Here is a 16,708-nt window from a genome sequence, read left to right as displayed (position 1 = left end):
AGACAGAGGTCAAGTCCATAGGCAACTGTAGGGTTTCCCTCTTGTCAGCAAATAAAGTACAATCAATGTGTCGAACTTTTAGTGGTTCATTACAAAGCACTCCTCTCTCTGGAAGAGGTTTCCCGTTATTTCTCTGTATCCCTTAGGACAAACGCCGAGATGGTTCTCGAACAACATTATCGCCGATTATATGAACTATTTTGTTCTACAGCCAATATAGCGGTTCGCCTCTTAATCTCACTGAGCGGGTTGGCACAATCGTTAAGCCACTGACTCACATTTTGGATGAGCTTGTTTCAAATTCCTGCGTGGACATAAAGATTAGTTTTTGGGTGATTTTCCTAAAATATATATTGGGCGAATGCTGCCATGTTTCCCTTTGAAGACCCCACTGCCGATTTCAGTTTAGCTTGTATCCCGTCATATGACGAACGTTAAACAATAATTATCTTCATTTCTGTATATGACCATTGAATCAGATGTTACATCTCCGAACTGAAGACTCTGTTAATCAACGACAAACGAAGATGCTACTTCGATTGAAATCTTCATGTGAAGAGAAAAGAAAACAAGACATACCAGTATGTTTTTCTTTCCAAAAAACAAACAATATTTGCGAGTACCTGAAAACATGGCATTCTGCATTGGTATAAATCAGTTCAATGTTGATTTTTTTTAAAATTTCTACTAACCATTTCTTTCATATAAAGAAAAGAAATTTCACCATGTAATTACTAGGCCCCACAGAAGATCATCAAAAAAAGACAAGCTGCCGTAACAAAGCCAAAGGATGACTACATATACAGATACGAAAATTCAATTATGACCAGTCACAAAATATTGAAGTGGTATGCAGTACATGAGTACAAGTAAACATCAAATAACAATAGAGAATCTTGCTTACCGCCATAAAGGCAAGTCAAAGAAAGCCCAAAATCTGAAAAGGGCCTATAAATTGAAATCTTTTGCAAAGAGTTCATAAATTAAATGAATTCAACTGCCTTGTCTCTGATGTCAAATCATAGCCATACAGTCTACTATGACTCAGAACCACCGAACTTCGAAATGTGTGTTAATTTGGTACCAAAGCACACAATATTTCTGTATTACACATCTATCGGAATAAAACGTTATAAAATCAAGTGTAAAATCAGAAGAAACTGCACAACTATTAAACACATATTTTAGTTTACAAATACCAGGCCTTCTGCAGTGAATTGCACAATTTTTTCCAATAATAAAGCCAGTTGTAGCATTGGGTTACGGTCACTCTCCTATGATAATGCAATAAATACAGAATTGTTGACTAAAATGGCTTGACCAGAGAACTGAAGGGACGGACAGTCTAATTGAAAGGTATCGACAGAAGTCCTAATGCACAGCTTAGTAAGCATTAATTTGATCTTCTAATCTGTTATTTTTTCGAATTAACTGTATGCTGATAAGATGTAGACGGTATTTATGTTCTTGCTTTCTTGCTTTTGAATTTAAACAAAACATTGGACAAGCAGTATCTCAACATACCACACACGGTTTAACATTTATTCCGCCGACCATGTCAATTATTATGACAGATATTCACGAACATTATTGATGTACTGTATTTTAAATCTTCATTCAGTGTAGCATTTGTTTGGTGTACGCAATAGTCATCGTTAGTGCATATGATTATTCATATTAGGCAATTTTTAGTGTCCGTATTGTCTCTACTTTCGACGCATATGCCGACACGTATCAATAGACACCGATCGTTTTCGGACTGATGCAGATGTCATTTATTTGCTGCCATATCTTCATCGTTTGCTATTAATCGAATATTTTAATTCGATAGCTTGCTTTGATTGACTTTGCGTATCGGTTTTGAAAGAGATCACGCAAAGGTATATTTGATCTTTTTTTTATAACTGGGAAATTTATCATGAACATTGAACAGTGGCAGAGAGGCTGTGGCTGCGATGAGCAAATAAGTTTTATACTGAGACCATTGTTCAAAGAAAATCCTAGTGAAAGTTTTCGCTACATTAGTGGTTGTAGGCAACTACCTTTCATATGCGGCCATGTTTGTGCTTTCTTTTTTGCAGCCAGATTGTAAACTACCTTGTTGTTACAATTTCACACAAGTCTACATGTAAGATGACTGAATGCTTTCAAATAATTTCCGGGAATTCAGCCAGGTAATACTTTCAGCGACCGCCGATATTTCGGCTGTCGCTATAAGTGTTACCTGGCTGAATTCCCGGAAGTTATTTGAGAGTTGTATACACCAGGAGAAACTCAGGTCTGAATGAATGCTTGTTTTTATGCGCATGTTGTTTGTATGTGCTACTTACATAAAAAGATAGTTTATTTGCTGTCATATAATTGGCAGTATTTCCCATGTTTTGGAACTTCACTGAATCACTTATGTAAATGAACTGCCACCAACTGACTCATTGACGTTTTTATAGCCTAACTGCTTTCAAGTACACGATCATTTGTCTTGTAATGAGGCATTATCCATGTGCCCTCTTTCACTAACGAGATAGAATTGCCACCGTTAAGTAATAGATTAATAATACTGTGTGTTGCAACTCCCTAGTAGTTAATGTTCACTGCCCTGTTTAGCTTCGCTGAGCTGATTTTGGGTCGTTAGTGTTAACAATGAGACATGAAGCTACATACAAATACACTCAGCAAAGCCACTGTACTATACATAGAGGGGAGGTGCTTCGTGTCAATGTTAGCTTGTTTCCTCCGTTTACAATACCCACTTCAACTAGTATCAGTGCACAAGAAAGAGAAGTGTAATGTCCATTTACTGTATACACAACTGCAACTGTAATAGTCAACCTTAAAAACTGCAAAATGTATGTCACTGCTCTCAGCAACTAGAAGATCCGTTCCTATTATTGTCCACCTAGGTAACTGAGCGGCCAGCGCATCTGACTGCCATGCGCAGGACCTGCGTTTGATTCCCGGTCCTACCGGAGACGGCAAGACAAAGGCGCACGCTCAGTTCCGTCATGGAGCTTCTTGAGTGAGAAGTATCGGCTCCAAGATCTGGAAAGCCGATAACGGCTCGGAGGGTCTTGTGTTATCGCACCTACAATATAGCATCAGACTGAGGCTGGGGCCGGATTTACAAATAGTAGCAGTCTAGGCCGGAAACCTTCCGGAGCCCTCCTCCTCAGGTTTCGTTTACTGCCAACTTTCATATCACACTCGGTTTTTCTTGTCATTAGCTTTGTCGTGTCCGCTCCCGGTAGCTGAGTGGAGCCGGAACGGTAGCTTCAGCGTGTTTGGTCAGAGGGTTAGCTACCCTCTGTAATAAAAAACTGAGTGAACGGATTAACGAAGAACTTAAACGGGTGTCATCGGACGTCCGCCCCGAACAAATTCAACGAACAATACAGAACAAAACGAGATCAAAAAAAAAAAAAAGAAAGAAAGAAAAGTGGTCAGCGTTACAACATGTCAATCCCAAGGCCCCGGGTTCGATTCTCGGCTGGATCGGAGATTTTCTCCGCTCAGGGACTGGGTGTTGTGTTGTCCTAATCATCATCATTTCATTCCCATCGACGCGCAAGTCGCCGAAGTCGCGTCGAATTGAAAGACTTGCACCCGGCGAACGGTCTACCCGACGGGAGGCCCTAGTCACACGACATTTACATTTTTTTTTAGCTTTGGCGTTCTCAAGTGTCCACATTTCAAAAGTTGGAGAATCTGTGCTATCTTCACAAGCTCTCATCTTCAACTATGTCTCTTCCTCTCCTAACTATTATCACCACTACTGCCACGTATTTCACCACAGTAAACTCGTTCATTGAATGGTGTTGAAATTTTACCTTGAATTCTAATATTACTGCGAGAGGAAGAAATTGTTCAAATTTGCATTTTCACGCTTCGAAAAATATTCGCCAAATATTTTAACTTGAGAGGCACATTCTTATTTTGTTCAGTAGCTACTTTCCTATTTTGTGCACCACCCAGATTCTTCGTGCCGCTCCGTGTTGAATAAACCACTTTCCAGAAAAGAATAATAGCTAACATGCGCAATGACAACCAAAGCAATGACAACTTGTGCACAAATCGAAGAGAAATACAACTATATCTCATTTGCAACCAGCGACATAAACAATCACCCTCAGTGAACCGAATGCTACGATGCATGAAAGGTATTCGCAGTTGCCTGTATGGACAACTATTAGCTGTGTAATGGAACGACAAAAACAAGAATTTTTACCGGACCGGGATACATACATGTATGTTCGAAGGAATACTGCATCTTACTTCAGACCACCCAGGGTCCTGCAATGTCGTATAAACGCTGTGCTAGCTACAGTGCTGCTGGCTTGCATTCCATGTATTCAAATTACATGCAGTTCTCTTTGTGTGTGTGTGTGTGTGTGTGTGTGTGTGTGTGTGTGTGTGTGTGTTTACGGGCAACAGGGATGGGCTATTAAATTTTGCTGGTAATCGACTATGGATGTAAACATGTTTCGTTCACATCCTTTAATTTTAATAATCGATTATCCTTTCGATTAATTATTTCAGTTATTCCTTTTTTGCTTTAAAGCCTGCTGAATGTTGGCCTGTCGTCTATAGCTTGATTATGGAAAGAACTTTGCTTGTCCACTAGGACTCGCGGTGTAGCGTCGGCACGAGTCGGAACATTTTGTGTCGACTGTATTCTGTTTATGATTGCTGCCAACATCAAGGATCTAACATTAGAGCGAAAGAAGCGTGGCTAAGTCTTATGTTATGTGTATCAATTCAGAAATAAATGACATAACAAATGTGTTTGTACATGAACACCTCTACGATATGCTTTTTAACGTCTGCCGTAAACTTACATCACAGCTGCTGGACGGGACGAAGCGCACGAACCACTGGGTTGTCAGCACTAGGCTGAAATAAGTAAACATTTCCCCTTTCACGTCCCTACAACACAGGGTGGCAATGACGTCCTTCGTTTGCTCCATGCTCGCTTTCGAGCCAGACGGACCTCCATCTGTAACGAAGCCTTATTGTTATGTCGACGTTCCAGTTGGCATGAAACTAATCAAGTGTAGTATGGAAATATTTTATGAAAGGTGACCAAAATTTATGTAAATTAAGCTGTGTTTCAAGACCATGACTTCAAAATTAACCATGTAGCTCCAGAAGACAATCATGCAAGTATTCCGGCATTTCCTGATGTGAATGAAACAACCCTTTCGCGTGCTTTTCGGAAATTGGGCTTCAGCTTCAAAAGGCTCAACAAGAAATCAGTCCTGATGGAGAATAACCAAGTAGCAGGGAGAAGAGACCAATTCTTGCTGGAAATATGATGGCTGGGAAACTCCAGATGGACTGATGAGAGTTAGTGTGGTGCAAATCATTGCCACCATTTGGATGGCACGAACAATAATTCATTCGGGTTACCTCTAGGTACTTCTTACCTCCTGGTTTGGTCGCCCCCCGTCCCCCCTCTCCCGCATCCTCACCCAGCAAACTGTCATAAGGGCGCTCTTGATCCAGTGTTCATTCACAATTTCTCATTTTATTGCCCTCTACTCGCAACAACTGCTGAACACGGCAATACTGTGTTGGAATGCTTGTGCAAAGTCGCCATTCATGCTGGTAAGTAAGCATATTGTGCATTACAACAGTGCACTTGTATGACAACTATGGTGTAAGCAGCCTCACATGGACTGCAGATTTACAAGCTCGTTACTGACAAATACAGGGAGTATTCGTTGGTGTTGACATATATTGTGACCAACAAAAATTCAAACCTTACATCCGTGTCTTCTACGTTTCAATAGCTACAACGCTAAGCTCAATCGCAGTTTCTTGGGATGGCATCATGACGACAAAACTACTAGTCAGAAAACATCTGAAAATAGAAAAAGGTTGTAACTTTAACCTGTACGAAGAAAGTTTTTCTCCTAATTATGGTCTGGCTTCTGTGGCTACTCAAAGTTGAAATCCGCCAACAAATTGTTGAAAAAGAACGTTTTTTTCTTAAATTTGCCACTTATTTCACCTCCTTTGCTACTAAAATGTAATACCCATGCACCAAAATAACAGTATGGGCGCCCTTGGCGGTCACTGAAATAAATGATCAATTATAATGAGAATAGTTATTAATATACAGTGATTCGAACACTTTAATTTAATTGGGCTCTCCTTAATATACATGATTCTTCCATATTCCTAGCACGCAAAAATTTTTAACTTATTTTAGTTCCTAGCCTGAATGATCTTCATAGTTATTTTTTTCCGATTGCATGTGTAGCTGCCTCGATTTAATTGCTTCACTTTATGTTTTGGTTGCACGCACTTGGGTGGCAGTGTTTTTCTACCGTTTCTCCCCCTGCCACCCAGCCTCTCCAGAACACTCACTGATTTTGTTTTGGTTTGTGCACCTTGCCCTTCCCTCCCTCCTACCCCTCCCCCGTTAGGAACTGCAGATGCGGGTGAACGTGAGCGCTAACGGGCGCGTGTACGGGCAGGTCTCGCTGGATGATCCGGAACCACCGCTGCTTCTCAGCAAGGCAGAAGACGCCAGCCTGCCAGCCTTCCATGGGGAGCGGCCAGCCAAGAACCTGTACTCTACTGGCGCAGCACTACGCCGGTACTCAGGTCAGTCGTTACGGAACAGTACTGTGAACTAGCAGACTAATACTGCCCCACTATCGATACAGTTGCCTCCCTTGTTGACAGTGACAATGTGTAACAACTATTGCTTCTTTCTTCTAAGATGAGAAATATGTGGAGCAATATTTTTGCAACGTTAAAAGTGTATAACCAAAGTCTATTATGCCATGGCCTAAAATGTAAAAATTTGTTTTCGTGCGATTTCTGAACCAGAAATTAAAGTTTGTTGTTAAAGTTGTGAATTTCGATTCTTTCCTACTTGTCTGTACTTCATTGTTAGAGCTAGTGCAGAGTTACAAAAAAAATGTGCCTTTTAGAATTACCGCAGCCACATCTGAATTCTATAGATTACAATTCACTGTAGGTTACAATTCACGCAAATTTTCATTTTCATGCTGATAATAAATCCACTTCTGGAAGGGTTTTATTAATGAATAATTGCTAATTAGTTACAGTAATCATCCGTCACTTCTATTAAAACTGATCTCCGAATGCTTTTATTGTCAGATAAAAATACCTTTGTAAATTAAGTTACACTGTCCAATCACATTAATATGGCCACGTGTCAATAGCTTAAATAGCCACCGTTTGCAGCATGGACTGCTGTGAGACCTCCTGGAAGAGAGTCAGTGAGATTCTGGAAGGTACTGGCAAGGATGTGGAGCCATGCTTAAGTTAGATGCTACCTAAATCCTGTATTGCTTAATATGCCTACACAAGTGGTTCCTCAAAGCCAGAACAGTCAGGCTGGTCAGTAACAACCAGCCCAAATCCATGTGTCTGACTCTGCAGCTTGTAAGATGGCTTACCTCATCATGCACTGCTGGTTCCATCTCTGGCAGTGTACCCTGGAAATTAAGTTTTTTTCACAATTATGTTATCAACTCCCCTCCTCTGAGTGCTGGCAGATTTGAAGCTATGGGTCTCTGCAGTAGCTCTCTACAGTCACATCAGCACCTGAAGATGACAAACAGTTGCCTTGTAGAAAAGCTACGCAGTTTTTACATCATTTGGCATTTTGCCAAATAACATAAGACTACAAACAAGTGTAAGTGTTTCACAATTATCATGTTTCTAATACTGAGCAACTATTCACTTCTTCTGATACCCATGACGCAATAAAGAAACGTTTTCGTTTGTGCATTTGTCCTGGTCAGTGACAGGAGATTTATTCTGTTTCTGTAGCCAGTACACATGAAATGAAAGAATCGAGTGATAAGCAGTAACTGAGTAGTATATTGAGCAGTATATTGCTCCCTCCTACGTATATCTCGCGAAGAGACCATGAGGATAAAATCAGAGAGATTAGAGCCCACACAGAAGCATACCGACAATCCTTCTTTCCACGTACAATACGAGACTGGAATAGAAGGGAGAACCGATAGAGGTACTCAGGGTACCGTCCGCCACACACCGTCAGGTGGCTTGCGGAGTACGGATGTAGATGTAGATGTAGATGAATCAGAAGTGCCAATTACATTGTTATAATAGTGACTCAAGCATGAGAATCAATTTATGTACATACTTCTGTGGTCATCCACCCCATCCTTTTCTCAATTGTAGCTACCTTTGTGTTATCAGTAAATCTCTGTACTGCTTTCTTTGATGGCATTTTGAAGTTTCTGCTCATTTTTATTTGCTTTGTATCTTTATTATTTAAGGAATTTCTTATTGTTATTACAGTGAACTCCCGTTCATCCGAAATGATCGGGACGGCCGCAGGTTCAAATAAACCGAAGTTCCCTTGTTTTCAAGCGTGAAACATCCCGAATTGCGTCAGTACCGCGAAATATAATCGTAAAACGCGCCTAGGGTACGTAGAACGTTATTAATGTGGTTGTGAATAAGCCTGCATGTTTTTGACTGAAAAAAATCTGTTTACGTGTTAAAAAGGCGCCAAAGTAAGATTGAGAACTCAAAGCTTTTAAATGTTGAATAACAAAGCCCGTTTATTTTGTGTTCTTACAGAAAAAATCATTCTTACTTGGCATCAGGAAAAAACAGGAGTTGTAATTTTATTACCTACCCTTTTGAATAAAAAATAAACTACTGTACAAAATTATGAAACAAATCTAGAGATTACTCAGAACGAAAAGTTTGTCTGGAGGAACTTTAAAGTAAGGAAGGAAAAAAACTGTTTAACTTATGGAAGTTGAAGTTCTAAGAGGCTTCATTAGAATTTATTTTTTGGTAAAGAAGTCTGTAATGTTTTTTGGCTTGAGAAACTTTTGTTGTGGCAATATATTTCCAACGTAGGAAACAAATGATTTCGGGATAAGTAGCCGCCTCGTGTTGGCTGATGTACTCCAGGGCAGCTTGGATCTGTTCGTAACCGAGGGTGTGAGGAATCGTTTTCTCTGTATCATCAGAGACATATTCTTCTGACGCTTTCTGATTGGTCGCAATTTGGGCTATTTCTTCCTCTGTCAAATTAAAAAAGTCGTTTTCCATCCACTCTTCAACGTCTTCGAACTTCACAACCCGGTAGCTTCTCCAGTAAATTCACCAAAATTACGTTATTTTCATTTGTACCTGACACTTCAGCTTGAGTTTCGGTGTTGCCTCCTTCTTCCCACCACTGATGACTTGCGTTAATATCTGAGAGTTTCTTCCAAGATATAGCGATAGAAATTGGAGGAATTAGATTCCAGGCTTCAGCAATCCAACGGATGACACTTAAAAATCGATTTTTTAAGAGCTTGCACAAAATATTTTTCAGGATCAATCGCACTGATTAAGTATTCCAGCAGCTTGCGTCTATAATGTTTTTTCATCGCCTCAAGAACACCTTGATCCATCGGTTGACATAGTAATCGTACTCCTACCGACTTTCAGATCCGCAGCAACTTTCGCGGGTGGCTCACCAGCATCAGTTCTCTGCAAAGTGCAAAGCTTTTGTTCCAACAAGAGCACATTCTTTTTTCGTTTAGTCACGTTCAGCAGTTTTTACTGACACTCGACTGATTGTGTTTTGGTTTTCGGCCACTTTTATCTCAGGACATTTTAAAGCGTATAGCGCGAGCACGAAACGTTAATTCGAAAACACCAGGTGCACTACTTGACAACACACGAGACGCACTAGACAAAGCTTTTGATTTTTGAAACCAGACTGTGGCGCCATCGAATGAAAACATTCGTTACATCTATCCCCTCTCCCCTGTCCTGTCCAAGTCTTGCAGCAACACAACAGTACGTTGTACCTTCACTGTTAAATTCTTAAACGCTCGGCTTCATCAGATGTACCGACAACAAGCGGAAAGTGTTTGGCCCATGGCGCCGCACTCTCATTGTCGGTTTCAACAGGGCTACGTCGCGCTGCATAGAGTAACACTGTACAAGCTGTATTTCCAAGGAGTAATAGATGGAAATGGCACGGAACCACGCAGTACGAACAAGAAACACGCTAAAACTTCAAGCAACACAAGCACGAATTGACGACAGTCGGAGACTTTTGACACGCGCCAGTGCACTTATCAACAGTAGACTGCCGAAAAACACCAGCAGATGCATGGCTCCAGGCGCAGACAAGTTGAAACTTGTCAAGTGTCAGTCTAGCTAGCCAAAAGCGTACCGTCAGCAGGGGTAACATTGGCCAACTTTTCCACAATATTTGACATGTTAAGCTCTTGGTAGCTGACAGAATACTGGTAAAGTTCAATGCAGTATTTTTTTAAAGCATCTATATTCCATATGTGACAAAATCAGTCTAGTGTTAGCGAATTTTAGAAACTGTTTATGACCGTAATATTAAAAAAAAACTGTGCCAATGTTACCTTTACTTGGGGTAACGTTGTCCTGAATGTTCAAATCTGTCTACAAAAACGTAAAAAATGCAATGAGCCAGTATTCAACCAACCAAAAAGGATTATAGAATGTTAGTAAACTTCAATAAGTCATTAAAATACCAAAATTGAGTTAGATAACTAACATTTAAAGAGAAATAATGAAAAAGGAAATACCGATTAGTTTATTTTTATTTTATTATTTATTGAAAAACCTCAAGACAGTTTAAATATTGCTGAAATTGATTAAATAAAGTTGTCCAATCCAGGCACTGAAAATTGGTTCCTTTTAGATACCTTTTTGGGTTCTTTTATTTTGAATAACACATCTTTCCAAGAATATAACATCGAATCTGGTCATTCAGGCCCCTCCAACACTTAAGTCTCTTCTCCATGCATTCAACAACACAGCCCATATCATTACTCTGTCTTATTTGTCCTGGATCTTCTCCCCATTGAAAAGGGCAGTTACAAAGTCATTTTCAACATGATTCTCATTACAGTTTGATGAACACTCCTCAGGCACTGAAAATGTTTCAGCCGGCCGGGTTGGCCATGTGGTTTTAGGCACTACAGTCTAGAACCGCGTGACCACTACGGTTGCAGGTTCGAATCCTGCCTCGGGCATGGATGTGTGTGATGTCCTTAGGTTAGTTAGGTTTAAGTAGTTCTAAGTTCTAGGGGACTGATGACCTTGGAAGTTAAGTCCAATACTGCTCAGAGCCACTTGGATCATTTGAAAATGTTTCACTTTTTTCACTTGATTCTTCCAGGATCATCATCACCTGAGCAACGTGACAGTCTGATTCTCTTCTGTCTTTCCTTATTTTTCTGGGAAAATGGAGAAGAGGCAGGTATCTCGGCAGCAAACAGTTTCAGATCGTTAACCGATATGCTTTTCCCAGTAGGCACATCTAGCTTCTTTCTTCTTTTCTTAGCACCAATTGAGGAAGTTAAATATTCACTTCTTTTTCTCTTTAACTGTTCTAGGGATGCCTCTCCTACCATGTCAACTTGATTCTTATTCATCGGCAAGCATTCTGTAAGCTTTTCCCTATTTAATGGAAAAAATTCCACACTTTTCAAAGTCAGATATAAGATTTTTGGTTATGTTCAGTTTAAAGCCACCCATTAGGTCACACAGGAAACATGCCTTTAGCCACTGTAGTAAACTTGGAGCTGGGCTTGGACTCTTTCCACTTCCCAAGATCCCCATCCATAGTTTCTTCATCAGTGCAAAAACAGCAACATCCCATGGTTGTGTGAGATGAATGATGTTAGGTGGTAAACACACAAACCTAATGGCATTTTCCTCACACACCTGAAGCAACTGTTGGTTAATATGGGACAATAGATTATCACCAATGAGTACAATTGATTGTTCTTCATGATTCACTGCAGGGAGAAAGAGAGATAAAAACCATTCTTCAAATGTCACTCCATCAAACCAGCCACTTTTGGTTCTGTTATATCGAGTGTGCTAAGGTCTGTTTTCTGTCCATGTGACCCAAATGTGCTCAGCTTTATACACTGCATAAGGTGGGCATGTACCTGCCCTCAGCATTGACACAAAACATTAGGGAAGCTGAGCTCTTACTAAAGTTACAAATGTTTTCTACATATTTTGCACCTCGTTTGCAAATTACCTTCTTACTTCCTGGGTCATCACAGAGGTTCGTTTCGTCATAATTCCAGATTCTGGACGGTGGAACATCTTCCACAGCTTCACTTAAGTTATCCATGTAACTGTACAAGTCTGCTTCACTGATTTGAGCTCTGAGCTTTTTGATGTTTGAGCTTGTTCTAACAGAGAGTTCATTGTGGCGTTTCAAAAAGTATTTTGTCCACTGATAACCAGCAAACTATTCTTGATCACAGGAATATTGTCACCCTTTTTATCGAAATAACTTTTGACAGCCATACGAAAGTCCAGTTCATCAACTGGAAATCCAGAATCGCACAACTTTATGTGGTTGAAAGGAAAGTTCTTCCTCATCTGTAAACAGTCGAGATCGACCTACATTTTTTATTGCTTGCCAGCAAGCTTGTTTTATATGGTCGATCTGAGTATCCCAAATCTTTGTTCTGCTTCACGTTGCGTCATTTGATGTGCACGAATTACTTCTAAACATTTTTCCAACTTCTCCAGTGAGTAATTTGCGTATGATCTGCAACCAAGTTTCTTCTTGTGTATTCGTGGCATTGTCTGTCAAATAAGAAGAAAAAGATTTTTCAGCCGCACGGGGAAGAATTCTGTTCAAAAGAGTAATGAATCTTTAAAATAACTACTGGTATATAACGAAATAAACAACCTGTAAGACTAACATCTTTTGGGCCAAAGTAACCTAAAAACCTGGGCCAACGTTACCCCATGTGAAATACAATATTTATTTCGTACTTATATGGAGAAATTGAGATCTCTCAGTTTTAAATCTTAATCTAGACAAACGAAGTGATGATAAAAACTACTTAACAAAAATTAAATCACTTCCGTAACTGATAACCAAATGAAAGTTGGAATCACACTAATTTGCCGCGAGTTGCAGACAATAGCAAAACACGTGCTGCTGCCACCTATCGTTTAGGACTAGAAACATGGATATTCGTTGACATATGTATGAGCTGCGAGATACAGAATCTTGGGTTTTCTCTGGTCCAATGTTGCCTTCAAAGGGTTAATGTTAACCCAGCTGAAGGCAGCTGTGGGGTCAGGTAGTGTCAATGTGAGCCGCGAAAATCGGAAAAAATTGTTCGGATAAACGCAATTCATAACCGGAGGCTACTATATTTATTTATTTCTTGTGGAATTAGTTGGGGAGCCAGTTTCGAGGAATACATACTGAAAATGAAAGTAACAACTTACAATGTTTCTCTATCCTTTGTCTTCCACGTACAGTGATCTCCTAAAATATTGGATTCATCTCCCAAAAATTGTCTTTTGTAATATTTAGCCCCTCTCTTCTCTTTACAGTCATCGTCCAGTTCTACTTCTGATGGTATTGAGACTGTTGATTACTTTGCCATATAGTTAGGGAAGTAATATTTTGTGACATTAAGGGAAGGGTAATATATAGTAATGAAATCCTTCGTCTATTAATATTGTCATGTATAAAATAGAAATCTGAATAAGAAGAAGGCATTCTTTGTTCTCTGAAGAGCCAATACCGCTTAATAGAAAAGATAAGGAAAGAGAACTACATCACTAGAAATGCAAAAAACAAAGAATACATATTCATTCTCTGCCAGAATGGAGCATTAGAGATAAAATAATACTCTCAAAACAACTCATTTTTCAGACCTAAAAGTTGTTCAAAAACATGGCTACGGCACTGTTTATATACATATGGAGATTTCCCATTATTGACTGTTCTACAGAGTGCATCTATGACATAATCCAAGCAATATACATTTTGTTATTTTGTACTCTCAGGTAGGTTTGTAAGCATCATTATAATAATTTGACATGCCTCTCAGTATCAACATTGTAAAGTATATGACAGTGTGGAATGATGATATTCTCTTGATCAACTTGCTTCACATAGTCCAATTTATAGGTGTTCCTGATGTAGTGTCACGAGATTATGCAGTACCACATGTGACCCGCACACCACCGCCTAGTCACCGAATAGTGTTTCCAGAAGCTCCTCCTGTTCCTCCACCACCACAGCAATATTATGCTGCTACTGAAATATGTAAGGTATGTTTTACAAATTTGTAGTAAGCTATTGAGGAAAATATTAATTTCCTTATATGTGGTAACTGTTGTTTTATGATGTTAGCTGATATTTAGGTCATACAACTAAGCTATAAATCAACCGTACTGCAAAACGCACGCTGTCAACTGTGGTGAGACTAGTTTATTTTTTGGGCTTCCTTTACATTGCAGTTGTATACTGGCCATTTACATGTGGATAAAATTTGATAATATTCAATTAGATGTAAGAATGAGCTGGTACTTTTAGAAATAACCTATGTTTAATGCATTTTGGGAGTAGGTGACTGCTCTCTTTTGGAATAATGTCACATAAGCACAGGTATTACTCGATATACTGAAAACTAATATTATGTACCAGTATCCCAAATAATTATTTTATGGGACAAAACACAAAAATCAAAAGCAAAGAACTCCAAGATTTAACTTTATAAAAAAAGTCAATGACAACTTTTCAGAATGAGGTTATTGTATTTTTGTGACTGTAGCCTTCTATCCATAGTCTAAAAAATTGTCTTCATTAGGCCATTCCAGATTGTCCCCGACTACCATACAGTTAACTAACTGTAGGGCCTTTCTTGTCACCAGCAGGGAGTTTCTGGATCATTCCTGGATACTCTTTTTCCACTGCAACTAGCAGCCACAAAGTCATCCCTTACCTCGTTTCTGGATAATTCCTGGATACTCTTTTCCACTGTAACTAGCAGCCACAAAGTCACCCCTTACTTCTGTTCTCATGTCATATAAGATTTTTTCTCCAAGTTCAGATGACTCACCAGTATCAGACAAGACTACAGGTTTCTGTGAATGTACAAGCTTCTGGTTTCGCTTTACTGCCTCAAACTCTTTTCTCAAATCAACAACAGTAGTACTCTGCCCAACAGGCACACTTAGCTGCTACTTCTTCTTCTCCTCAATTTAGCTTCACATTTAGCGAGAGTGTTTTAATCAACCTCTTTAAAGGAGAAGGGAAAGTATCTTTAGAAGTTACAGATGTTCGACTACCACACCCAGTATTGTTCAACACCAGGAGAAGTTTATGACATGCCAGTTTTGCTGGCCTAAACACAGCAACATCTAGCAGGCACAGGAAACAGTACTGTCTGCAGGGGCGGTGGCAAGGGGGGATGGGCTATGGGGGCTATGGCCCCCTCCCAATGGAGTATCACATTACAGTGGATAAAATGACTTCAAAAATCAGTGACTATATTACTCCAACAGTTACAATCATTTTTTAAATAATTATGCAGCATTATGGGTTGCAATGTATTTCAAACACATTTTAACAGAAGAATAAGAGCAGCAAATAGGTTACTATCCAAACTAATAAATATCATTTAACTTAAAATGGGCATCTTATTATTTATCAATAAACATTTTTTACCCTGAGCTCGAAAACGGTTACCAAAAACTGCTTTAAGCAAGGCCAAATTTTACCAATTTGTCTGTGGAGGACCCCAGCTCTCCTTTTGTTAAGTGATATTCCATTCCCCCCACCCCCCACCGCCTTGACCGACTTTTAGAATCTCCTTTGACTGTCTGCTTGGCACATAGAAATCTCTCAATGTCGTGACTTGCAGACAAGATTGCTAATATACTTAGGATTGTGTGTGTTGTGTATTGAACGGGGGATCTAGAAATGACGGAGAGGCTTTGTCCCCGCCTCAGTCCTCAATGGTTCACAACCCAACAGGCTACCAGCAGTCCACTCACCCCACTGCTGCCCCACACCAAAGAACCCAGAGTTATTGTGCAGTTCATCCCGCAGTGAACACTGCCAGTCCCCTGTCAATGTACGCTCTGGACATGCTTCAGCAACAACTGAACGCCGCAGCAGTGGAACATTGCGTGTCACAGGGAATGAGGATCTTGGCTTGACTGCCCGGATCATGACAACAACAAAAAACTCTATAAAAAAATCCTCAATCTCAAGATGCGCTCCAGGCTCGTAAGATGCATGGCTGTTGACATGGAACAGTTACTAGCAGGCAATTTCTGCGGATCTTGCTGCACCTCAGTTGCAAACACTTACCTAGACATGTGAGGATGTGTGGAACTGATATGGAACCTTTGAAATTATCTCCTTCTCCTCCCAGTCGAAAGGGTGGACTGGTAAAAAGGTGCTAACATCCAATCAAATAAGAGGGATTGGGTAGCCAGTCCTCCTCACGAGAAGTAAAGGCTAAAAGTTTTGTGTCTAGTATCAGAACACATGCTGGCAATCGGATTGTGTTTTTAATTGCAAAAAGGATATGGTCCAGCTTCAAGAAAGTTTTTCCTTTCTGCATTTGAAAAAGGTTAGAAGGAACTGCTGGCATTTTAAAATCAGTTAAGCAATTGTGTAATGGGATACTGTCGGTGGAAACATATAGCTCCTAAGAAGTTAAGAACCTACAAAAAAGTTCAATTCCTTGGATAATACCCCATTGAAACTGAGCTGCACACCACTTTGAATTACACCAGAGGTGTAGTAACATGCAGGGATCTGGTGGACATACCCAAGGAGGAACTGAAAGATGAGTGGGCTCCAGAAGGTATAGTCAATAAGCAAAATATAATGAACAGGGTGGATGGCAAACTTGTGTATTCTGAT

The 16,708-nt window shown here is 39.9% G+C and overlaps 1 protein-coding gene across 3 annotated transcripts in view; it reads left to right on the top strand.

The window, feature by feature from the left end:
- Positions 1-16,708, top strand: part of LOC126275217 (discoidin domain-containing receptor 2-like) — an 842,049-nt gene that overhangs the window by 746,217 nt on the left and 79,124 nt on the right. Inside the window, exons 10-11 of one of the 3 annotated variants that reach the window (XM_049977178.1) lie at positions 6,426-6,606; positions 13,958-14,100. In XM_049977178.1, coding sequence (XP_049833135.1) covers positions 6,426-6,606; positions 13,958-14,100 — 324 coding nt within the window. The remainder of the gene's footprint in view (positions 1-6,425; positions 6,607-13,957; positions 14,101-16,708) is intronic. The other 2 variants (XM_049977180.1, XM_049977179.1) reach the window with 2 other exon arrangements.

This window comes from Schistocerca gregaria, chromosome 1 (assembly GCF_023897955.1).
Source record: "Schistocerca gregaria isolate iqSchGreg1 chromosome 1, iqSchGreg1.2, whole genome shotgun sequence".
In the NCBI taxonomy this organism is placed as follows: Eukaryota; Metazoa; Arthropoda; class Insecta; order Orthoptera; family Acrididae; genus Schistocerca; species Schistocerca gregaria.
The sequence above is the reverse complement of the archived record's forward strand: the minus strand, read 5'-3'. Positions and strand labels throughout refer to the sequence as shown.